The sequence below is a fragment of the Triticum aestivum genome, chromosome 1D (assembly GCF_018294505.1).
Source record: "Triticum aestivum cultivar Chinese Spring chromosome 1D, IWGSC CS RefSeq v2.1, whole genome shotgun sequence".
Lineage (NCBI taxonomy): Eukaryota > Viridiplantae > Streptophyta > Magnoliopsida > Poales > Poaceae > Triticum > Triticum aestivum.
The window spans coordinates 420,632,393-420,656,769 of NC_057796.1; the positions used below are offsets into that span (position 1 = coordinate 420,632,393).

Sequence of the window (24,377 nt, forward strand, 5' to 3'; positions counted from 1 at the left end):
AAGGGGCATCAGATGAACGCATGCCGACCAAGGTAATACCAAACAGGATGAACCGAGCAACATGACTCCGACCCGAACACACTGAGAACCAGCCTCCCCAAAAGACCTGCTAACAGGCCACCAACAGCACACCAAAATTGGTCGGAACCGGAGAGCAACGACCATCCACCGGCCTAGCAACAGAGAAGGAGAGGTGCCCGACATAATCTAAACCGGCGCACGCTAACAACCGAATAAGCCATGGAGCCGGCCACTCGGCAGTCGCTGACGCATGTACCCAGGCCGCCCCCAGGGTGACCACGACTGCCGCGCCCGCTTCCCTCGCCCTGCGTGTGTCGCCCCGTGTGTTGGTGGTGGGGCCCGATGTTTATCAAAACAAGCCATCTTTTGGCAATGGATCGTCTATCCTCGGTTAGTGGCAATAAATCACCTATCCTGGGTCAGAGGTGTGCTCCTCCTGCCGACACTACCGCTGGTACCGAAGGAGGATCATGGGGAAAGAGAAAGCTGTAATTCGTCAAAAGGAACCGGAGGCTTAGGTATGACCACTGAGGATCCTTGACTTCAATGACTGAAAAGGACTCACTTTTGTTTTAGCCTCAGCGCTTTCACCTTTTTTGCCCCCCTGGCATCCATCAATTTTCTCCGGCTTCAGTATGTTCAATGTCTTTGTCTATTGGGCATTTCTTATGCTAATTTTACAATCCATCAAAGCAATAAGTCTCTCTCCCATGCCATTTTAGAAGGTGGTTCGAAGAAGGAAGGATCTTGGGACGAGGCCGAAGGGAGCAGGAGCCAAGGCGGTGGCGGCGACAGTTCCAGGAACAAGGTGAGTGGTGGTGGATGGGACAGCAACAAGGGCGGGGATGCCGGCAATGGTGGTGGTATTGGGTGGTAAGATTGTTCCAGGATCAGCTGTGCCTGATTTTGGCATGTACATAAGGGGTTAACGTTGTGCACATCTCAGCGCTCTAGCGCCCTGTGTTGGTTTGGTTCCATTGGCCATCCAACCCGAACCTTTCGAAGGACATGGCCTAGCTGGGCAAAACGTGTCCCCATGCTGGCAGTGATATACTAGTAGTGCCAGCAAAACGTTTCGTGGTATCTGCAGTAACTGAAGTACCTTAAGTCCCATTGTGTTTGAGATGGAGATCCCATTAGCTCTCTTGTTCGGGATGTAGTATCTCAAATGAATAAAGTGCACTACAAGGCATTCCCCTCAATAAAATCCAATCAAACATGCTAACTTCTTTTAACATTTGATCGCATGCAAACCTATATTACTTGAATTTTGAAATACATATCTGAAACTAGATTGTGAGAGTGACACCAGAATATGATTTGCACTCTGCTAAAGTTGGGCTTAAATATTTCCTAGCTAAATGTACTTCGGTTGTGATTGTTCATTATTGCGAGGCTTGTGTACTTTGGATTCCTTAATTTTGAACTGCGTAAGCTAGACTTGGTACTGTGCTAATTGGAAAAATAGCCTTGGAGGAGTTGAAAAACCACTTTACAAGGCGTTCGAGCAAAGCCTTTGAGTCTGAGTTTGAGCTGACGAGGTGCAGCGCACGCCAAAATCTCCTACAAAATGCAGGGCGCCCAAGCGGTGGTTCGGACTGTGCACATATAGCAGGTCCGTGACCTATCAATATCTGCGGCAATCCGAAGTAGCTACGTCGGTAACACGACTTGGTGTAAAGGCATCACAACCAGCATGGATATCGTCGAATTCTCCGAAGCTATTCAGGTATCACCAACATGACTTGGTGCAATATGACTCTAAGTCGGTAGATGAGTAAGAGAGATGTGTATGTCGGTACTGCACACCGACGCTCCTTGGCCTACTGTACCGCTCAAATTCTTGATGCTTCCTATTCCCTAATGATCTTGTTGGGTGGTGACTCTGTTATTCTACCTCCTGACCGGCGACTATATCCTTTCCCATTGTTATCCTCTCAGCTGAAGTTTTCTTGTGAGCCGTCGAGCATGAAAGCATGCAATGTATTTATGCACTGGGTGTAGATGGATGGAGGGACACCAACTTTACTAATGCCTCCGTAGCCACATGTATTGTTATTTAGGTCGTGAGTACAACCGACATTTAAAAAAAAGTTGTAGTTGTGATGACAAGAGATTGACAATGCACGTGAGAGCATTTGCTTCGTAAATATGGAATGCCAGGATCCCAATGATTTTTTTAATATTTTACATATGAAATATGCCGAATATCTAGACGAGTCACCTCATGTGCCTACTGCTCGCTTATAAATATCTGGCAAACAATTCCAAATTGACCTAGCAGTATTGTATTTAGTCTAGGAAATGTAAGCTTGTCACTTGACATGCCGCTTCTAGTCGGAGAAGTAGACTGGTCACGGAGTTTTGCACGGCGAGATTTCCTGAAAATGAGATGCGTCGAGGATTTGACTTTAAGTTACTTGATGTATGGGATTTCAGCGTTGTCCCAGAGTCAGCTGTGCCTGATTTTGGCGTGTACATGAGGGTTGGCGGTATGCACATTTAAGTAGCTAAGCACTTTGTGTTGGTTTCGTTTGTCATGTTACACGAACCTTTATAACATGGCCTAGATGGGCAAAATGTTCCCTCATACTAGCAGTAATTAATAAACTCCCTAGAAATTGTGGCGGCCTCAGGCTCGGGGGTAGTTTGTGGGGCCCCTTTGTAAGAGTGTGCTTCATTGCTTAAGAGGTTATGGACCTACTTGCAGGTAATCGTGGTGTTTGTGTAGAACTCATGTGAACATCATCAGTATACATGAACACTACTACATGTAACAACATCACAACAACCCACTCACGTGAATATCACTGGTATGCATGAACACTACTACATGTAACAACATCACAAAAGAAAGAAACCACACACCTACTACAATCGAGAGTAAGAGAACTCGCCTGGCCATATCTCCAGCCAAGAAGGCAAGGAAAACATGGTATAGAGCAAATAGACCGCATCACTACTGTTGCAAGCCACATCCAAATCACAACAACGACTACAAAACTGACTGGATCAAGGTACCTCCACACACATAGTGCCTAGAGGATCAACAAGTAGGTTGTCTTGCCGGGCCTAAAGAAGAAGATGCACAGGAGGCGCCCCAATATCCAGCACCGAGGACTCTGTGAACAGCCAAAGCGCCTTCATGAAGGGAATGACGTCGTGACGTTATCCCCATTTGTTCCAGTGAACCGGAACAAGGGTTTCCCCAGACGCTCGAGGGGGCACATGATCAGGGCCATGACGGTGCCCCCAAGCAGGATGTGACACCTTCATGCGTCGGTGCTGCCAGCATCGTCAAGCCGAGCGGAGATTTCGCTCTGGCTCGTGACCGGATTCCAAACCACCGGAGCCGAGATGGGGGAGCAGGTTGTCGCCTGAGTCCACCACTGCAGGAAGGAGAGACACGCTCATCGACGATGAAAAGGTGACATCGAACGCTGTCGACCTCTCCGCCACCAACAACGACTACGTCTGACCGTCCTCGCCACACCGAAGCAAAGACCCGTTGGACCGCCGCCCAGAGCCGCCGCTTTGTGATCCAGGATCAACCTACCAGGTTCCCAACACCATGCGCGCCGATTGCCGGATTGAGATGACCCCAAACACCATCGGCATCACATCCGGGCCTTGCCCAAACCCTCCATGCCCAACGCACCTCCGGTCCCCAACCTCGCCGGCGGAGATAGCCACCCTAGACGCAAACCCACCGCCCCGGGCCGCGGGCCAGTGCTCGAGCGGATACCACCAGCAACATATCGAATCTTGGCAGTGGAACCCCTGATCCACCGCCACCAGTCGCCACAGTCTCCCCACCCTCACAGCCGTGGTGGCGTGGCCACCGCCCCAGCACCCAGACTCTGCCTCCACGCATGGTGCCTAGGGGCATCGTCGCGCATCAGCCGGAGGCCTCCTCATGGAGGAAGGACACGGGCCCGCCAACGCCGTCCGCCGTCCGCCGGACGAGCTTCGCTCGCCGGCTTCCTTCGGCGGCAACGAGGAAAGAAAGAGGAAGGGAGATCGGAGGCGGCGACGGCTAGGGTTTGGCTGAGTTGTCCCCTGGAGGTAGCACGATCGAAACTGTTTGGAGGTGTATAGATTTGTTCTTGCATGACTTAGCTCTTTGTTGGTGTATCTTATGGGTGTGTGTGTTTGTGTTGTTGGTTGTGTGTATCCTAGTTATGTAGAGCCCGGTGTGGTTCATTACTATCGTAGCCCTCGGTACTATATTATGAATCAATAAAAATGTCTTTTATCGGAAAAAGAATCACAAAGGAAAATAAAAGCAGTTAACATATCAAATACGATGAGTGGCTAGCAGTTGGGAAATTGAATTGACCGGAAATTCGCAGGGGTAAGCAGGTGAGGGAGCATGCACCTGCCTAGCCCTACATGGCCGCTTGTTTTTCTCGCGATTCGCAAAGTAGTTGGAACCCACACGAGTGCACAGTAAATTTTATGTTTTAATATTTGAAACTGAAGACTTTGCATATGAAACTTACGATTTTCTCTGACAGTTTGTATCAAGTTTCAAGGTGAACTTTAAGCAAATTTGTCACGTCCCTCTCGCGAGCAAGTTCCATGGACTGTTCTCCATCGCCCGTGACCCCAAACGCTTTGGTTAGTGACATTTGGAGCCTCTGTTCCACCTGGAAGAGGAAGTGTATATGAAACAACCACCTGGTTTTGAGGACAAAAATGCACCTTTTCATGTGTGCAAACTTGACAAAGCATTATATGGTCTGAAGCAAGCTCCGAAGGCATGGTATTCTTGATTGAGTTTAAAGCTGCAAAAACTTGGTTTTCTTCCTTCCAAGTCAGATACTTCCTTGTTTATTTATAATAAGCCAAATACATCTATATTTGTTCTTATATATGTTGATGATATCATTTCACAAGCTCATCAAATGAGGCAGTGACGGGGCTGCTAAAAGACCTAAACTCCAAATTTGCTCTCAAGGATTTAGGAGACTTGGACTTCTTCCTTGGCATTGAAGTGAAGAAAACCAGAGAAGGTCTTCATCTTTCTCAAGAAAAATATGCAACTGATCTTCTGAGTAGAGTTGACATGCAAGCCTGCAAACCATCACCAACACCTTTGTCCAGTACAGAACAGTTGTCACTTGCAGAAGGAGAGCTATTGAATCAAGAGGATAGCACCAGATACAGAAGTATAGTAGGTGCACTTCAGTACTTGACTCTTGCTCGTCCTGATATTTCCTTTGCTGTGAATAAAGTGTGTCAGTTTCTTCATGCATCTACTACAGCTCATTGGACAGCTGCAAAGCGTATCTTAAGATATGTGAAAAATGCTCCAGACATTGGTCTAACGTTTAGCAAGTCATCTTCCACACTTGTCAGTACTTTTTCTAATTCAGATTGGGCGGGTTGTCCAGATGATAGAAGGTCAACAGGAGGATTTGCAATATTTTATGGGCCAAATTTGATCTCTTGTTGTGCAAAGAAACATGCTACAGTCTCAAGGTCAAGTACAGAAGCAGAGTATAAGGCCTTGGCTAGTGCTATAGCAGAAATTATCTGGGTGCAGTCCATGCTTAAAGAACTTGGTGTAAGACAAACTCAATCTCCGTGTCTATGGTGTGACAATCTTGATGCTACATATCTTTCTACAAATCCGGTCTTTCATGCAAGAACAAAACACATTGAGATAGACTTCCATTTTGTCAGAGAAAGAGTTGCCAACAAACAACTGAAGATAAGGTTTGTACATTCAAAAGATCATATTGCAGATGGTCTTACAAAGGCATTGCCGACTAGAAGCTTTAAATCATTCAAGCGTAATCTCAACTTGTCAAGGTTGTGATTAAGGGAGGATGTTAAACTATGTCATGTACTAGGACTCTAGTTACGTACTAGCATAGGACCTCTCTGTTATGGTAGTTGGGCCCGACTCCTTCTAGCTTTCCTTGTTCTTCAAGATCATGTAAACATCAAACCAACTCTGTAACGTTCCTGTGGGATCGATCTCCCGTCTTTATAACACGAAGCCGTCAGCCCTATCAGGCAAGACGTTCGACGCAAACTTTTAATGTCCACTGATCGATCATCACCTCCATTTTGTTTCGCAGTTGAGCATAGGGCCCTTTGGGTTTGTATCGGTGTGTGGGCTGTTGAACCACCCGCCCTTTTGAGGGTTTGTAGTAGCACTTACATTTTCTATTACTGCTGAACCTGTAAACCTTAAGGGCTTCAGTTCATTAAAGCCAAGCAAAGCGTCTCTTTTCTAAAGAGAAATGAAGGAAAAATTGAGGAGAGCAATGGTCCCGGAGGCGGTATTGACCTCTCTAGTCCATCCAAATCAAGATCAACTATATCATAGTTAAACCCCAATGCGAAAGGGCGACATGGACATGATTCTTGCTAGTGATCCATGATCTATCAATCTCCAAACAACACCTCTTATTTGCGGCAAGCCAGAATAGATACGAAAGGGATCGTCGTCAACTTCTATATGAAGCAGCTAATTCCATCGCCTAAAAGCAGACACTAACACCCTTAAATTCAAACATTCTCCAACTCAGAAAAGGAAAATCAACCCTTCGATATTTGATTTCAACGTCAACAAGAGAGAACCAGTCAAAGCAAGGAGACAGTTCTACGTACGAAGTATCAAATCAGGAGTCACCAGAACAACATATATACACAAAGGTAAAGCTGGATCAGAGTACTCCAAATGGCGCACGGTACATTCAATTAAAGTATGATCCGTCTACCAAGTGATGACTAACAAGAAGAATAATGGTAGAACTTGAACTGGAACAAGGATATCTGCCGTTTGCACTCCACACATCATCCATTCATTAATTCGCGCTGGAGTTTTCACCGCAGTCAGACAGCTGGCGTTAACACAGAAAGAAGGAAAATCAAGACACAGAAGGGTAGAACTAATTTCATAAGACTACATAACCACTGGTGCAGGAAGAAAACATACCACCGATCAATACGGCCCCATGGTAGACCAGGTCACTGTAACCTCAGCTTTGAACTCGTCACCGACTGAGACTTTACCACTGTCGAATGAACATTTCTGTGAAATGAAAGTGAGGAAACGGGAATATGTCTTTGGTTCCGGCTCTCCATCCATCACAACATCAGGCCTTTGGTACTGCGCCGACGCTGCTTTCCAGGGCACAAACCTCCTCGCACACCCCTTGCGCACAGTATCCTTAGAGGTGATGCCAAAATTAAGCTTTAGCTCATGACCCAGTTGAACAGTAACAACTGATGATATAGGGAACACTGATTGTGCAGGAGAAGAATCAGTAGACCCATCATACAGCACAATTGCATCTGAAAGTCAACTTGTAAATGCAGTCACTGCCTTCAGGCCCCAAGCTGGACTAGCCATTGGAATCTCAATGTCAACTGTTGCTTCGATACCCTGGCTAAGGAAAGCATAATGGAAGTCCACTGGGCCAAGCTTGCCAAAAAGCCTCGACTTCAGTGTAGTGCCACGCACAATCATGTGATCTGTATATTCAATGCAACCATCAGCTAATACATAATCCATCTCAGCGTTGTCACTGCCATTAGACTTGACCTTCAGGCTGTACTCAAGAAGAACACCATCGAGAATAGAGTTCCCACGAACAGGAGATATGAGCGGCAACGTCCCGGAATCCTATTTTAAGTACAAAAGAAATGCTCAATCAACGGTAATGTTTTGAATGACAGAAAGAGAATGCCAGCAGGAATCAGGGATCTTAAATTTCAAGTATAACTAGCACTACTGTTACACCCAACTCATTACTTTATAATGACATGTTGCATTGAGGTGTTGCCAGCCAACACATTTCCTGCTCCTTGCACATATATAAAGTCTGATGTATATAAGTACATAATGCATCCTCGTAGATTACAGGACAGCAGACTATCATCTGAAGTATTACTATAGAATAACTTGAACGATATGCACATAATTTAATAATATCATATCTTAGTTTCATTACCGTTCAATGCTCTTAATATGCACATAGCAAACCAAGATACCCTGACCGCATTGGTTGTACAATTCATTATTACACACACCAGTTTTAATTCTAGGCAGGCTCTTCTAAGCAGCATTATTCTAACAAGATTTAAAAAATGAGACAAACTAGGACTAGCCCTTGACAGCATATTTTTATAGAAGAAATGACCTGAGCGCCCCGCGGAGTCTGAGACTCGAACACGTTTGGGCTGTGTGTGCACTCGAACAGCTTACAGAGCGACACTCTGTTCTAGTTATACTAACAAGATCCTGTCACCATTTGAAGAGAAAACTTAAATAAATGATCATATTTTACTCAAATCACATTAACTGACCGGTGTTATCTCGTGCGCCTGCTCTCTAGGACAGTTGAAGATGTAATTGCGCAGACAATCCAACTCATCCCGGATAGCAATGAACCCATATACTAGCATGCTCTGATCACCCAGGAAGTCGCCAAAATATCTGAATGAGAATATTTGGAGCATAGTCAATACCGGGTAGTCTTTTCTCGGTTCTGTGAATCGTTTGCTTGTAAGGGGAGCTGAAAGAAGTACAGAAAATAAAATTCAGCAGTACAGCAGTGTATATAGATGCTTAATTGAAGATGATAATGGTAGAAATTTCACTTGGATTGGTGTTGTCCAATGCATAGAGTCTGTAGTACGTGAAAAAGGAAGCTGGTTCTGGACATCGAGGTTGAATAGAAACAGTGAAGAACTGATCCTTCTCAGGAAGGGTTGCATTTAGCTCATCGATCTTCTTCCAATACTCTCTGATTTCTTGCATATACTTGTCTGAATTTTTCATAGCTGGCTCTGAGGGCAACAAGAAGAGGCCATCAGTTCATCGTGCCAATAGAAAAAAACATGTTGGAACTGAAACCAGCAAATAGGATTATAAGAACTACAAAGCTTGCAAATTCTGTAAACCATAGACATAATAAATGCTACCCCCCCCCCCCCCCCCCCCCTAATCGTCGCTGATTTAGTACATCCCTCCGATCCGTATTAATCGTCACTGATTTTAGTGTACTAAATCTGCAACAATTAATATGGATCAGAGGGAGTATTAAAATTGTGAAAGAACAGCAGGGTTGATATATTAGCGCTGCTATTAAGAACTCTCAGATATTAGCGCTGCTCCTAAGAACTGTCGCAGATATACTACGCTGCTATTGATCGAAGAATCAAACAAATAGCAAAGTATATTTTGGGAATTTGATTCTAGCTTACGTCCAATTGAAGAACATTTTGCAGCTTAAACATGAGGAGTCATACGAGCGAGCAGACAAGCAATCAATCAGTACCTCTATATGTAATTATGTGGTATACACTACTGTACCCGAAGAGCAGGAATTTTGCAGCTTAAACATCAGGAATCATATCTGAATGAAAATTTTGCATGCTGAAACACAGATAGGGATGGGCAGAGGTCACCAATAAGGGCCCTCTGTTCAGGGTTCACCACCAGCGGACATGGTCGTTCAGCCAGAGCGAGCCTCGTCTCCCATGCTACCTCCGAAAGCTCTGGCCGCTCCAGGCTAACATCAGACACAGACAGCAGGCTGGTCTCCGGAGGCATGGCCGAATCGAAGCGACGCTCCCCGTCCGGAGGCTGGGATCGGTGGCGGAGGTCGAGGGCCTAACTCGGAGCGGGGCGGCGGCTGGGGTGAGACATAGGGGTGACCGGGAACCCTCGCCTAAAGGGACGCACGAGTTGGGGCGGCCCAGACGAGCGGGAGACACAACCTCGTTTTTTTTTTTTTTTCCTTTTTTTCTGGTTTTTTACTTTTGTTCGTAGTTCCAAATATACCAAATACACAAAAGAACTTTACATAAAAAAAATTGAGAAACATGTGAACCAAGTATTTGAAAAATGTTAAAGGTGTATAGAGAAAATATTTCTCATACATATGAGAAATGGATACAAAAAATATACAATGTGTGTAGTTGAACATGTATTTGAAAAATGTTAATCAAGCATTTTAAAGAACATTAAACAAGTACTCCCTCCTTTTAAAAAAGCTTGCCCCTCGAATGGATGTATCTAGCACCAAGTTAGTGGGGTTTTTTTGATTTTTTGCCACCAGTTACTTTGCACTTTGATAATTTGCCACTCCTTACATCATAATTGATCTATTGCTACTCTTTACATTGGACTTTGAATTTTTGCCCTCTGTCAGATGGGTCCCGCATATCTCTACTATTAAAGGAGGATCGAACGTCGTGATGGTTCGACCTCCATCGCCCCCCTCCTATCGCTAGCTCCTCCCACCCACGTCCTCCCACGGATTTTTTTTCAATACTACAGTCCCTCAAAAACCAAAAGCAAGTAAACAAAAGAACCAAGCGGTTCATCAATAAAAGAAACCTGAGCCGACCTCCACCGTTCCCTCGTTTCCGTTCAAAAAGAAAAAACCTCTCCCCACGAATCACCCGCCCACGAACTCACGTCCCACACATCCCCCCATCTCCCCCGCAGCCCTCGGCCCCGATCCCATCTCTCCCCTCTCTCCTTTCTCAGAAAAATCGCCGGCCCATATCTTGATTCGCCGCTGCCGCTCCCCTCCTCGTCAGCCTCGTGGTTGCGGTGGCCGAAGTCCTGGCTGTGGACGCCGCCGCTCCCCTCCTTGTCAGCCTTGTGGTCGCGGTTGCCGTAGCCGCCGGCCCTGCACTCTCCTCTTCAGGATGTCCCTCGTGCCACCCTCGTGTTGTTGTCGTCGCGCTGCCTCTGTACACCGGCAACCAACTGTTCAGTTCCATGGGCCCTGATTGTTTCTTGAATTTCAGATTGTTGGGCATGAGAGCCATCATCGGCTGGTTGATCCACCTCGCTAGCTCGTGTCCGTCGAGGTCGTTGACTCGTCCATTCCTGAATTGTTAAGCTTCGCTGCAGCAGACTCGCCTTGGAGTTTCAGTTTCGATCACATGCATGACCCTATAGGTAAATTGCTTTTTTTCCCGTGGATGGTCTTCAGCCTGCAGATGGGCTTCTATTGTACGATGATACTGCTGCGAACAGCGATCATTGTCCCGCGACTGGTGAACAAGTTGAAGTCCACAGTGATGTATAGCATCATGAGCGTAATTATATGACTACGTTTTGTTACTGTTTCTACATACATGTTTTATTATATCACGGTTCTGCTCTTTGGGTGTGCACTTAATTTATGGGAGGAGCCCCAAACTTTTATTAAAGAACTTACCAATCTTGAACCTTCAGAATTCAGACTGGTGGAGTACCTGTCATTTTTAGGCAATTGGTAGTGAAGACAGCCTTGAGTATTTGACTCGTCAGACATATGTCATAAACTTAAAACATATTGTTGGCTGGATACGAGACGATGTAGTGTTGGTTGGATACGTGACGATGTAGTTCCATCACCATTGGTGAAGTGGATAAGCTTAGAACATACTATTACTTTTAGGCAATCTGTCGTGAATCAGCAATAATGACTTAGTCCGGAGGTGGAGCGGATAGTTGACACCATGCAGTTCAACGATCCCTCATATGTGAGCAAGCCGCCTTTGGAGCTGCTCGAAGCAAGACAGGAAGCATGTCATGCTCAAGCTCAAGTCGTCTCGATGGCTCGTCGACCTGAAATGGATGATGCGCTCAAGTGATGCGTTGTGCGCTCAAGTGGTCGAAGCAGAAGGAAGAAAGGTCGTCCATAGTGTAGTCTTGCTGACTGTGGTCTTATATACTCAGCTGAGCAAAGCAGATGAAGCAAAGGAAGAAATGGATGAGTGACAAGTTATCAACTATGTAGTCTTAGAGTCAAGTGACAAGTGTGTACGAGTATTTCACAGGCATGCTTTTCAGTAGTGCGAGTGAGATTTTTATTTTGACCATTAATTAGTGTGAATTATGATGATCACCATTGATCAATTAATGTAAGGGGTTTGTTTTACGTAAAAGCATTGGATCTGATGTATACAAGTATCTGCCACTAGATCTCTTTCTATGTTTTCATCTGTTGTATGTTCCTGCCTAATAACATTTCTTCATGAATAATAACAGGCACATGTTCGGACCAAGAAGACTACTTCTGTGCTTGAACTATTCCAAATTGCAGCTATTTTTCAGGAGAAGAACAGGTATGTGTGCCCTGATTAGAAAAGTGTAGACCTCAACAGTGTAGAATTTATCTGTCGCATCAGGAAGGCGCCAAAAAACATGTTTCCTGAACTTCTGGTTTCTGACTTGTAGCAGCTCAGGAGCATCCAAAGATGATTGATTCATCGATCAATGGTTGATGGCAATTAGCTCAGAGAACAGAACAACTTTGCAACTGGCAATCTTGTCCATTACATCTACTTTGTTTGACAAAATATTCCTAAGGGTAGTTTCAGTTTGATTTAGGCATCTACATTATCTTACAATCTTGTTTGTAAATAAATTTTCAGGTTTGTCTGTTAGTGTCGCCCTGCCATGGCACGGGTGAACTAGAATGTATCATCAGTTCGTCACCCATAAGCAATGAAATCTGATGTGTTTTTTGTTCCTGATCCTATGGTTACTCTGAATTTTCAAAGTTGATTATGCAGTTTAAAAACCTGTCTTGACCTTTTCTGGCCTCTTCACCATATTGATCTGCTACAAGTTATTGTGGTTTTCACTGATTTGGAATATGTGGCTATATATCCGTGGGCAGTTTTTTGGTTATTACCAGGAAGAAGAGAACATGAGCATGCGTGTTTGCAAAATTTGGTGTGCTTCTAGCTCCCAATATGTGTTTGTGCTTGATCAATTGTTCGCCTCATGGTATTTAGTGTAATTTTGCCTTGATTATTAGCATCTGAGTATTAATGCTTGTAGGAGTGCAACTAGAAGAAAACTGGGCTTTGGTCACAGAGCAATATTCACATTAGTCCCGGTTCAGTCACGAACCGGGACTAATGTGAGCATTGGTCCCGGTTCGTGCGGCCAGGGGCCTGCCGGGCCTCGTGGGGGCATTGGTCCCGGTTCGTCCCGACCCTTTGGTCCCGGTTGGTGGGACAAACTGGGACCAATGGGCCACGCTACTGGCCCACAACCCTTTAGTCCCGGTTCATACCACAAACCGGGACTAAAGGGCTAGTCCTAGTTGCGGCCAGTGTTTAGTCCCACCTTGCCAACCGAAAGGCGCTCACACCAGTTTATAAGCCCGTCCCTCTCTGCCTTGTTGAGCTCATCTCAAAGTGATAATAGATGCCCTTATACAGGGTTTGACCTAAATTCACAGTAAATTTCTTTGAATTTTATAGAAATTTACTATGAATTTAGGTTGAATTTTCTCTATAGGCGCATCTATGTTCATTTTTTATAGTAAATAAATAAATAAACCTTAATAAAATAAATAAAACTTAATAAAATAAAATAAAATAAACTATAGTAACTAAAATAAATAAACCTTAATAAATTAAATAAAAATAGCAGCAGTAAAATAAATAAAAATAAAATAATTAAAGTAAAATACATAAGTAATTAGAAATAAAATAATTAAGTTTTTTGTTGTAAGTAGAAACAAAACAAAACAAATAAAGCAAAAGAGAAAACAAAAAACAGAGAAAAAAAATTATGCCACCTACTGGGCCACCACGGCCTGAATACGACTTGAAACCCATCCATGGGCCAGGATTCCGGCCCGCAGACCCAGTAGGCCCCACAGGCAAAGAGAACGGTTAGGCCCGAAAGCCTGCAGTTGAGAGGAGATCGAGAGGGTGGGCGCAGCAGCGCTTATAAACCACTCTCGATCCCTCTCAACTAGCGAGGTGGGACTAAACTTTTGACGCGGGGCAGCACAAGGCCTTTGGTCCCGGTTGGTGCCACCAACCGGGACTAAAGGGGTCATTGGTCCCGGTTCATGGCACCAACCGGGACCAAAGGCCTTTAGTCCCGGTTGGTGCCACGAACCGGGACCAATGAGTTCCCTATATATACCCCATCGCCACAGCAGAGCACTCCACAGTGCTCTGTTTTTTCTGGCCGGCGAGGGGAGGGCATTTGGGTGCTCTAGCTCACCTCCTATGCACATGAGGTGTTCGATGAAATGTCTGAGCCACACTAGTTAATCTTTCTCCTCTCGAAACTCGACCTCCGAGCTCCATTTCCCCCGAGATTTGTCTAGGTTTAGCGGTCCGTCACGTCCCATCCCCGTCTTCACCGCCGTCGATCGCCCGCGCCGATCTCGTCGCCAGCACCACCGTGGTGAGCCTCTTGTTCTTATCTTCTTTCTGAAAGGAAAAAATTCTTACTTTAGATAGATACTTGTCTAATTTTGTTACTTTTATTATTCCTTCTTATTACATAGTGCGATGGTTTTGGTATCCGCCCCCATCGGCCCTCGTCCTGTCTATGATTCGGATGTGGTATATATTATCTTTTTATAACTATTTGGTTCATTTATTGTTTATGACAAATATACCGACCAACGTGACATAGATTTTATTTATCTAGGAGGTGGTTGAACCGGAAATTCTAACCGACCCTATTGTCGAGAGGTTAAATTTAGTTGAAGAAGAAAACAATTACTTGAAGGAAAAAATAAAAAAAATTGAGGAGGAGAAGATGATATTGGAGTTGTACGTTGCGGATGTCGTCGATGATCACAAGATCAAGATGGATGCAATGCGCTTGAAGATTAGAAAGATTAGAAAATATGCCATTCATACCGAGGCTTGGTATCATTATGCCGTTGGATCAATTGTTACCTTGGTTGCGATTATGATCGCATTTGTTTTCGCATTGAAATGTTTTACATAGTTTCAATGTATGGTTTAATTAATTAGATGCTCTGAAGAGCTATATATATGTTGTTAGATGAGAACTATGTATGTACTTTGGTTTTAATGTGATGATGAACTTCTATTAATTTGGTCACTTAATTATCTATTCATGATGTTCTGTAATGGTTTTTGACACACTTAATTATATATAATGCACGCAGATGAACCGGCAATGGATGTACGGTGACAGACACACCTCTGAGTACATTAAGGGCGTGCATGATTTTCTCGAAGTGGCTGAGGCAAACAAGCAGAATGGTTTTAGGTGTTGTCCATGCCCTATATGTGGGAATACGAAGTCTTACTCTGACCGGAAAATCCTTCACACCCACCTGCTTTACAAGGGTTTCATGCCACACTATAATGTTTGGACGAGGCACGGAGAAATAGGGGTTATGATGGAAGACGGCGCAGAAGAAGAGGACGATGACAACTATGTGCCCCCTGAATACGGTGATGCTGCAACGGGGGAAGCTGCTGAAGATCAAGAGGAACCAGACGATGTGCCCAATGATGCTGCAAGGGGGGAAGCTGCTGAAGATCAAGAGGAACCAGTGCCCGATGATGATGATCTCCGCCGGGTCATTGTCGATGCAAGGACGCAATGCGAAAGTCAAAAGGAGAAGCTGAAGTTCGATCGCATGTTAGAGGATCACAAAAAAGGGTTGTACCCCAATTGCGAAGATGGCAACACAAAGCTCGGTACCGTACTGGAATTGCTGCAGTGGAAGGCAGAGAATGCTGTGCCTGACAAAGGATTTGAGAAGCTATTGAAAATATTGAAGAAGAAGCTTCCAAAGGATAACGAATTGCCCGATAGTACATACGCAGCAAAGAAGGTCGTATGCCCTCTAGGATTGGAGGTGCAGAAGATACATGCATGCCCTAATGATGCATCCTCTACCGCGGTGCGTACAAGGATCTGAACGCATGCCCGGTATGCGGTGCATTGCGGTATAAGATCAGACGAGATGACCCTGGTGATGTTGACGACGAGCCCCCCAGGAAGAGGGTTCCTGCGAAGGTGATGTGGTATGCTCCTATAATACCACGGTTGAAACGTCTGTTCAGAAACGAAGAGCATGCCAAGTTGATGCGATGGCACAGTGAGGACCGTAAGAAAGACGGGAAGTTGAGAGCACCCGCTGACGGGTCGTAGTGGAGAAAAATCGAGAGAAAGTACTGGGCTGAGTTTGCAGCTGACCCAAGGAACGTATGGTTTGGTTTAAGCGCGGATGGCATTAATTCTTTCGGGGAGCAGAGCAGCAATCACAGCACCTGGCCCGTGACTCTATGTATGTATAACCTTCCTCCTTGGATGTGCATGAAGCGGAAGTTCATTATGATGCCAGTTCTCATCCAAGGCCCTAAGCAACCCGGCAACGACATTGATGTGTACCTAAGGCCATTAGTTGAAGAACTCTTACAACTGTGGAATTGAACAGGTGTACGTGTGTGGGATGAGCACAAACAGGAGGAATTTAACCTGCACGCGTTGCTGTTTGTAACCATCAACGATTGGCCCGCTCTCAGTAACCTTTTAGGACAGACAAATAAGGGATACCACGCATGCACGCACTGTTTAGATGACACTGAAAGTATATACCTGGACAAATGCAGGAAGAATGTGTACCTGGGCCATCGTCGATTTCTTCCGACCAACCATCAATGTCGAAAGAAAGGCAAGCATTTCAAAGGCGAGGCAGATCACCGGAAGAAGCCCGCCATGCGTACCGGTGATCACGTACTTGCTATGGTCAATGATTTACACGTAATCTTTGGAAAGGGTCCCGGCGGACTAGCTGTTCCGAATGACGCTGAGGGACACGCACCCATGTGGAAGAAGAAATCTATATTTTGGGACCTACCCTACTGGAAAGAGCTAGAGGTCCGCTCTTCAATCGACGTGATGCACATGACGAAGAACCTTTGCGTGAACCTGCTAGGCTTCTTGGGCGTGTATGGGAAGACAAAAGATACACCTGAGGCACGGGAGGACCTGCAACGTTTGCACGAAAAAGACGGCATGCCTCCGAAGCAGTATGAAGGTCCTGCCAGCTACGCTCTTACGAAAGAAGAGAAAGAAATCTTCTTTGAATGCCTGCTCAGTATGAAGGTCCCGACTGGCTTCTCGTCGAATATAAAGGGAATAATAAATATGCCAGAGAAAAAGTTCCAGAACCTAAAGTCTCATGACTACCACGTGATTATGACGCAACTGCTTCCAGTTGCATTGAGGGGGCTTCTACCGGAAAACGTCCGATTAGCCATTGTGAAGCTATGTGCATTCCTCAATGCAATCTCTCAGAAGGTGATCGATCCAGAAATCATACCAAGGCTAAGGAGTGATGTGGCGCAATGTCTTGTCAGTTTCGAGCTGGTGTTCCCACCATCCTTCTTCAATATCATGACGCACGTCCTAGTTCATCTAGTCGACGAGATTGTCATTCTAGGGCCCGTCTTTCTACACAATATGTTCCCCTTTGAGAGGTTCATGGGAGTCGTAAAGAAATATGTCCGTAACCGCGCTAGGCCAGAAGGAAGAATCTCCATGGGCCATCAAACAGAGGATGTCATTGGGTTTTGTGTTGACTTCATTCCTGGCCATAAGAAGATAGGTCTCCCTAAATCGCGGTATGAGGGGAGACTGACTGGAAAAGGCACGCTTGGAGGGGACTCAATAATATGCAGGGACGGATATTCTTGGTCTCAAGCACACTACACAGTTTTACAGAACTCTACCTTGGTGACCACGTATGTCGATGAACACAAGAACAGTCTGCGCTCCAAGCACCCGGAGCAGTGTGACGACTGGATTACATGTGACACATCAGGACTTTCAGCAGTTGGTTGGAAACACGTCTCAGAGGTGACAACACTGTTTGTGATGAGCTGTACTCGTTGTCCAGGGGACCATCTTCGACTGTATTGACTTGCAAAGGATACGAGATAAATGGGAATACATTTTACACGATCGACCAAGATCAAAAGAGCACCAACCAAAACAGCGGTGTCCGCTTTGATGCAGGAACCGAGAGGGGAAAGGAGACATATTATGGTTACATAGTGGACATATGGGAACTTGACTACGGACAATATTTTAAGGTCCCTTTGTTTAAGTGCAAATGGGTCAATCTGTCAGGAGGCGGGGTACCGGTAGACCCACAGTACGGAATGACAACAGTGGATCTGAACAATCTTGGGTACACTGACGAACCGCGTTCGTCCTAGCCAATGATGTGGCACAGGTTATCTATGTGAATGACATGTCTACCAGACCGAGAAAAAGAAAAGATAAGGAAGCGAATACATCATACGATGAGCCAAAACGCCACATAGTTCTTTCAGGAAAAATGGACATCGTGTGAGTGGAGGGCAAGACAGACATGTCTGAAGATTATGAAAAGTTTCATGAAATTCCTCCCTTCAAAGTCAAGGCTGATCCAAGCATCCTGATAAACGATGAAGATTATCCATGGTTACGGCGCAATAAGCAAAGGACACATGAGAAGAAAAATTTAAGACTTTCTCTCCACAACTATTATGTTGATCATGCCAACTTTCAACCTTTTTGTAGTTCATTTGAAATGCCTGTTGTAACAGATGAGTTTTCGTCCGAAATCCTGATACTTCGAAAGAGATTGTCGATTTTGTACACGAAGTGCATCCAGTTTTTGCCGTAACCCTCTCAACTTTTTAGCACATGCTATGTGGGTGAAATGATGACACCATGCCAACTTTCAACCTTTTCAGAGTTCATTTGTAGTGCTTTTCAATTTCACGGTCATATAGCTCATGAAAATCAGTAAATGCATAAACAATAACAAATGAAGTCAGAAAGGGTTAAAAAATGATGATGTGGCTTTGAATGGTGCATTTTGAACACACAAAAAGTCTGGAGTTCAAATAAGTTCAAAAAAATGAAATCCCTTTGTAACTGATGAGTTTTCGTTCGAAACCCTGATACTTCGAAAGAGATTGTCCGTTTTGTACACGAAGTGCATCCAGTTTTTGCCGTAACTCTCTCAACTTTCTTGCACATGCTATGTGGATGAAATGATGATGCCATGCCAAATTTCAACCTTTTCAGAGTTCATTTGAAATGCTTTTCAATTTTAGGGTCTTATAGCTCAAAATAATCAGTAAATGCATGAAAAATGGTGCATGAAAAATAACAAATAAAATAAATAAGTAATTAGAAACAAAATAATATAAACTTTAATAAAATATATAAGTAGAAACAAAATAAAATAAACTTTAATAACATAAATAAAATTTATGAAACTAAAATTATCAAAGTATTTTCTGTTCAAAACATTATAAGCAACCTCTAGTATTATTGAAACTAAAATTATATAAAATTGATGCAACTAAAATTATCGAAGTATTTTCTGTTCAAAATCATTGAAAGCAAAAATAATTTTCATAGAGAACTTTTTTTGTTAGAAACTTTACTAGCAAAAAGAATTATCATAAAGTAAAATAAATAAGTAATTAGAAACAAAATAAAATAAAATAAATAAGTTTTTTGTTGTAAGTAGAAACAAAACAAAATAAATAAAGCAAAAAAGAAAACAAAAAAACAGGCAAAAAATAAAAATTATGCCACCATGGCCTAAATATGACTAGAAACCCATCCATGGGCCAGGATTCAGGCCCGCAGAAGGCCCAGTAGGCCCACAGGCATGTACAGAGAGGTTAGGCCCGTAAGCTTGCTTTAGAGAGGAGCTCGACAGTTCAGGCGCACCGCACCTTATAAACAGGTGCGGCTCTCTCTCTCAACTAGCGAGATGGGACTAAACTTTTGACGCGGGGCAGCACAAGGCCTTTGGTCCCGGTTGGTGCCACCAACCGGGACTAAAGGGGGGCATGCGTACCGGTTCGTGGCACCAACCGGGACCAATGCCCCCCTTTAGTCCTGGTTGGTGCCACCAACCGGGACCAAAGGCCGCCACTTCCCGCCCTTTGGGCTGCTGAAAAGATGCCTTTGGTCCCGGTTGGTGGCACCAACCGGGACTAATGCCCACCTTTAGTCCCGGTTGGTGCCACGAACCGGGACTAAAGACTTTGCTATATAAGTTCACACTTAGGAAATTTTCACTCTCACCTTGCAGTTGCCGCCCCGACGCCGCCCGCCCCCCCCGCCGTCGCCGTCGCCCGTGCCCGTCGTCGCCGTCGCCGCGCCCTCTCCGTTGCCCGCGCCCTCGCCGTCAGCCGCACCCCTGCCCCGACACGCGCGGCCCCGGCCCGTCCCCGTCGTCGCTGTCGCCCTGCCCCGCCCTTCGCCGCTGTCGCCCCCTACCCCGAGCGCGCGCCCACTGCCCCGTCGCCATCCTCGCCGCCGACCCCGCGGTCCTCCTCACCTTGGTCCGGCCGGTGCCCTCCCTAGCATTTTTTCATATATATGCTGTTTTTTTCATATATATGCTTGTTTTTTTATATATATGATGATATATATGCTTGTTCATAATTTTTTTTGTTCATATATATATGTAATGATTTTTTTTATATAGAATATGATGTTTTTCTCATAGATGATCACATATATGATGTATGCATGGATGTGGATGAAATATGATGTTTTTTTGTTCATAGAACATGATGAAATATGAAGAATGCATTAGGCAAAACCTTTACTTTTTTTCAAAATTTTCTATTTGAACATTTTTTTATGAATGAGAGGAAAAAGGAAAATAAGAAGAGGAAGAAAGGAGAAGAAGAGGAGAGGAAGAAGAGGAGAAATAAATAAGAAGAGGAAAAAAGAAGAGGAGAAGAAGAAAGGAATAGAAGAGAAGAAGAAAAAATAGAAAAAATTCTATTTTTTCTTCTTGTCTTCTATTCCTTTCTTCTTCTCCTCTTCTTTTTCTTCTTCTTTTTCTTCGATCTTCTCCTCTATTCCTTTTCTTCTTCTCCTCTTTTTATTTCTTCTTCGTTTTCTTATGTTTTATCGGGTCTGTCGTCGTCGATATACCCCTCTCCCGATAACTTCAACACGAGGGGGGGGGGTCGATATACCCCCTCCCTGATAATATTATTTTCCCATGTACTTATGTCGTCGTTGTCGATATAACCCCCTCCCGATAACTTCAACACGTGGGGGGGGGTCGATATACCCCCTCCCCGATAACATTATTTTCCCATGTATGTATGTCGTCGTTGTCAATATATATAACTCCCTCCCAGATAACTTCGACATGATGGACGGTCGATATTTATACCCCCTCTCGACTGTGATAACTTATACCACGGGAGCACCCCCCGGCCCTCTCGCTCGACCAAAACTCTCGAGGACACCCAAACCCTAGAAAAAACCTTTACTTTTATAGAATATGATGTTTTTCCCATAGATGATCACATATATGATGTATGCATGGATGTGGATGAAATATGATGTTTTTTTGTTCATAGAACATGATGAAATATGAAGAATGCATTAGGCAAAACCTTTACTTTTTTTCAAAATTTTCTATTTGAACATTTTTTTATGAATGAGAGGAAAAAGGAAAATAAGAAGAGGAAGAAAGGAGAAGAAGAGGAGAGGAAGAAGAGGAGAAATAAATAAGAAGAGGAAAAAAGAAGAAAAAGAAGAGGAGAAGAAGAAAGGAATAGAAGAGAAGAAGAAAAAATAGAAAAAATTCTATTTTTTCTTCTTCTCTTCTATTCCTTTCTTCTTCTCCTCTTCTTTTTCTTCTTTTTTTCTTCGATCTTCTCCTCTATTCCTTTTCTTCTTCTCCTCTTTTTATTTCTTCTTCGTTTTCTTATGTTTTATCGGGTCTGTCGTCGTCGATATACCCCTCTGCCGATAACTTCAACACGAGGGGGGGTCGATATACCCCCTCCCTGATAATATTATTTTCCCATGTACGTATGTCGTCGTTGTCGATATAACCCCCTCCCGATAACTTCAACACGTGGGGGGGGGGTCGATATACCCCCTCCCCGATAACATTATTTTCCCATGTATGTATCTCGTCGTTGTCGATATATATAACTCCCTCACAGATAACTTCGACATGATGGACGGTCGATATTTATACCCCCTCTCGACCGTGATAACTTATACCACGGGAGCACCACCCGGCCCTCTCGCTCGACCAAAACTCTCGAGGACACCCAAACCCTAGAAAAAAACGATGTCGGTCTCCTACCCCCTCCCGCCGCGCCCCTACCCTTGAAGCGTTGCCGAGGCCACCCCAAACCCGGAATAAGCTAGGTCTATGTTTGCACTAATATATCCACCTGCTGTCATGTTTGTGTAATAATTGCCATGTTGTAATATTTGCAGAAACAATGGAGCACGGACGAGACGAGCAAGCAGAAAAGGTGTTGGGGGACATAATCTTAGCCGGAGGTGATATCTTGTCGTATCTTAACGACAATGATGGTCTGGAAGAACAGGGTGAAGAAGCAGGCTACGGTGATCGAAGAGTGGAGGAGGAAAGACATGATTATGATGGCTCCGGTGACCCAATGTTGGTGCAAGAAGGAGCCCGTGGTGTCGGCTCCGGTGACCGAACAGAGTCCGGCCAGGTAAATATATTAGTTAATCCTGTGCTGACTAGCTAATTGATGCATTCATTGTTTTGGTATGTACACATATTAATTAGCACTCGTCTTTCTTCTTTTTTCCAGCCCTCCGGATCGAGCACAACTTCGGTAAGGAGACGAGGCCCGAAGAGAAAGTTGCGCTCGGATGAAAGGTTTGAGATCACAGCAATCGCGCGCGACGGCCAACCGATTGAACCCATCCGGACAAAGGATGCATTTGCTGCTCAGTGCGGGGTTCTAGTTAGGGACAAGATCCCGATCAGCATCCACCAATGGTATAAGCCTAAGAAGGAAGACCCTGAGGTGTCTTATGTCAATGATATGCAGAAAGATGATCTTTGGACCGAGCTGAAGGCAAATTTCACCCTACCGCCAGAGGAGGATCCGGAGAAGCCAGTTAAAGAGCAAGTAATCAAGTCTCATGCTCTTAAGAAGATGGCAGACCTATTCAGGAGGTGGAAGAATGAGCTGAAAACGTTTGTCGACAAAGAAGAGACACCAGAATTCATCGGCCGGTATGAGAAGATCAGAGATCACTGGCCCGCATTTGTGGCCCACAAGACATCGGAAAAGAGTAAGAAGATGTCAGCGACAAACAAGAAGAATGCTGTGAAGAAGAAACTTCACCATCGCACGGGGTCAGGTGGCTACCTCAAAGCCCGGCCTAAGTGGGCCAAGGCTGAGAATAATCTGCTTGAAAAAGGGATCAACCACAGCCACTGAACTGGACAGACCGTTGCCGGACTTGGTTCTTCGGGGCTGGCGGAACCTTGGACCCTGTATCAGGGAGGTGCGTTTGGACGAACGAGCTTTTGAGAATACCAGTCAAGAAGATTCAACAATATATCGATGCAGCGCAGGAAGGGACGTTCGTTCCAGACAGAGAGAACGACGAGCTCACAATGGCCCTCGGGAATCCTGAGCACCCTGGACGGACACGAGGCACGCCACGCTCCGTTCCGTGGAAGGCTGGTTTTCCGGACGCAGGCGGTTACAAAAGCCAGGAGAGGAGGAAAAAAATAGAGCAGACCCAAATTCAGAAGCTGCACGAAAGGGTTCAAGCGCTAGAGGAACGAGACAGCAATCGACATGTCGAAACTACCCCCGAAGCTACCCCGCCATCTCAGCGGAGAAGCAGCGTGGCTTCCACCGAGCTGCTTCAGCCGGAGCATGTCTTGACGGCTCCTGCTAGCTACCCCGTGGATGCTATCACGGAGTCTCAACATTGCCACCTTATGGCGCAATGGCAGAACTTCAAAGTCAAGGCGGCTGTTGGCTCTGTTTTACCTCCTGAACCCGGCGCAACCTACCACCGCCGGCCGATTCCAGAAGGATATGCTAGGGTGATGGTGGAGGAAATAACGGAGGGATTTGAGGACCTCCAGCTTGATCACCCTACCGGTGAAGGGGAGACTCGGCTGGGTTCTGCTCTGAAGACTCTATGCCTATGGCGGAAGGAGCTCATCAACCTTCCGAACTGGACGGCTCCGGCGAGTAAGGGCACTCCGCCTCCTCCTCCGGCTCCTCCTCCGGCGAGTGATCAGGGCACTCAGCCTCCTTCTCCGGCGCGTGGCGGCACTCCGCCTCCTCCTCCGGCGAGTGATCAGGGCACTCAGCCTCCTTCTCCGGCGCGTGGCGGCACTCCGCCTCCTTCTCCGCCCGCGCCGGCGCGCCAGAGCAGCCAGCCTCCTCCTTCTCCGCCTTGTCAGCAAGGGCGGAAGAGACCCGCCGCCGCTCCTGCTGCTCCGGCGCGTCGTAGTCCTTCTCCTCCGCCTCGTAAGCAAGGAAAGAAGACAGCCGCAGTCGCTCCGTCTGCTCTGCCGGCGTCTAGCAGTACAGCTGCTAGAGGGGGGAGGCAATACAGATTCAGTCCTTCTTTGAAGACTCCAGAGAAGTTACCATATGAGAGGACCGAGGAGGAGAACGCGAAGATCGTGCGAGCCGAAGTGAAGAACTTCTTTGAAGGGGTGAAAGCAAAGAAACATCCACCTCCGGAGGAGAAGGTAGATCCGATGAAAGCGAAGCGCACTCTGGATGCCCTGACAAAA

The 24,377-nt window shown here is 45.4% G+C and overlaps 1 protein-coding gene and 1 long non-coding RNA gene across 2 annotated transcripts; one reads left to right on the forward strand and one right to left on the reverse strand.

Annotated features, from left to right (window-relative positions):
* Positions 1–6,640: 6,640 nt before the first annotated feature.
* LOC123172399 (uncharacterized) lies at positions 6,641–9,675 on the reverse strand. Its single transcript, XM_044589388.1, has 5 exons — positions 9,451–9,675; positions 8,641–8,829; positions 8,347–8,555; positions 6,974–7,663; positions 6,641–6,878 (listed from the first exon to the last, which is right to left on the reverse strand). The coding sequence occupies exons 1-4, from the start codon at positions 9,593–9,595 to the stop codon at positions 7,340–7,342; spliced, it is 867 nt and encodes a 288-aa protein (XP_044445323.1). The 5' UTR covers positions 9,596–9,675; the 3' UTR covers positions 6,641–6,878; positions 6,974–7,339.
* Positions 9,676–10,466: 791 nt separating this feature from the next.
* On the forward strand, positions 10,467–12,518 carry LOC123172408 (uncharacterized). Its single transcript, XR_006485575.1, has 2 exons — positions 10,467–10,957; positions 12,035–12,518. It is a non-coding gene; the product is annotated as an uncharacterized lncRNA (long non-coding RNA).
* The last annotated feature ends 11,859 nt before the right edge of the window (positions 12,519–24,377 follow it).

Bases quoted from the DNA above. Each gene is read 5' to 3' on its own strand.
- LOC123172399 (XM_044589388.1), bottom strand. From the start codon at position 9,595: ATGCCTCCGGAGACCAGCCTGCTGTCTGTGTCTGATGTTAGCCTGGAG. The intron at 8,830-9,450 runs GTGACCTCTGCC...TGTTGCCCTCAG, and splicing joins TGAACAGAGGGCCCTTATTG to AGCCAGCTATGAAAAATTCA. The intron at 7,664-8,346 runs GTCAGTTAATGT...TACTTAAAATAG, and splicing joins AGGCGCACGAGATAACACCG to GATTCCGGGACGTTGCCGCT.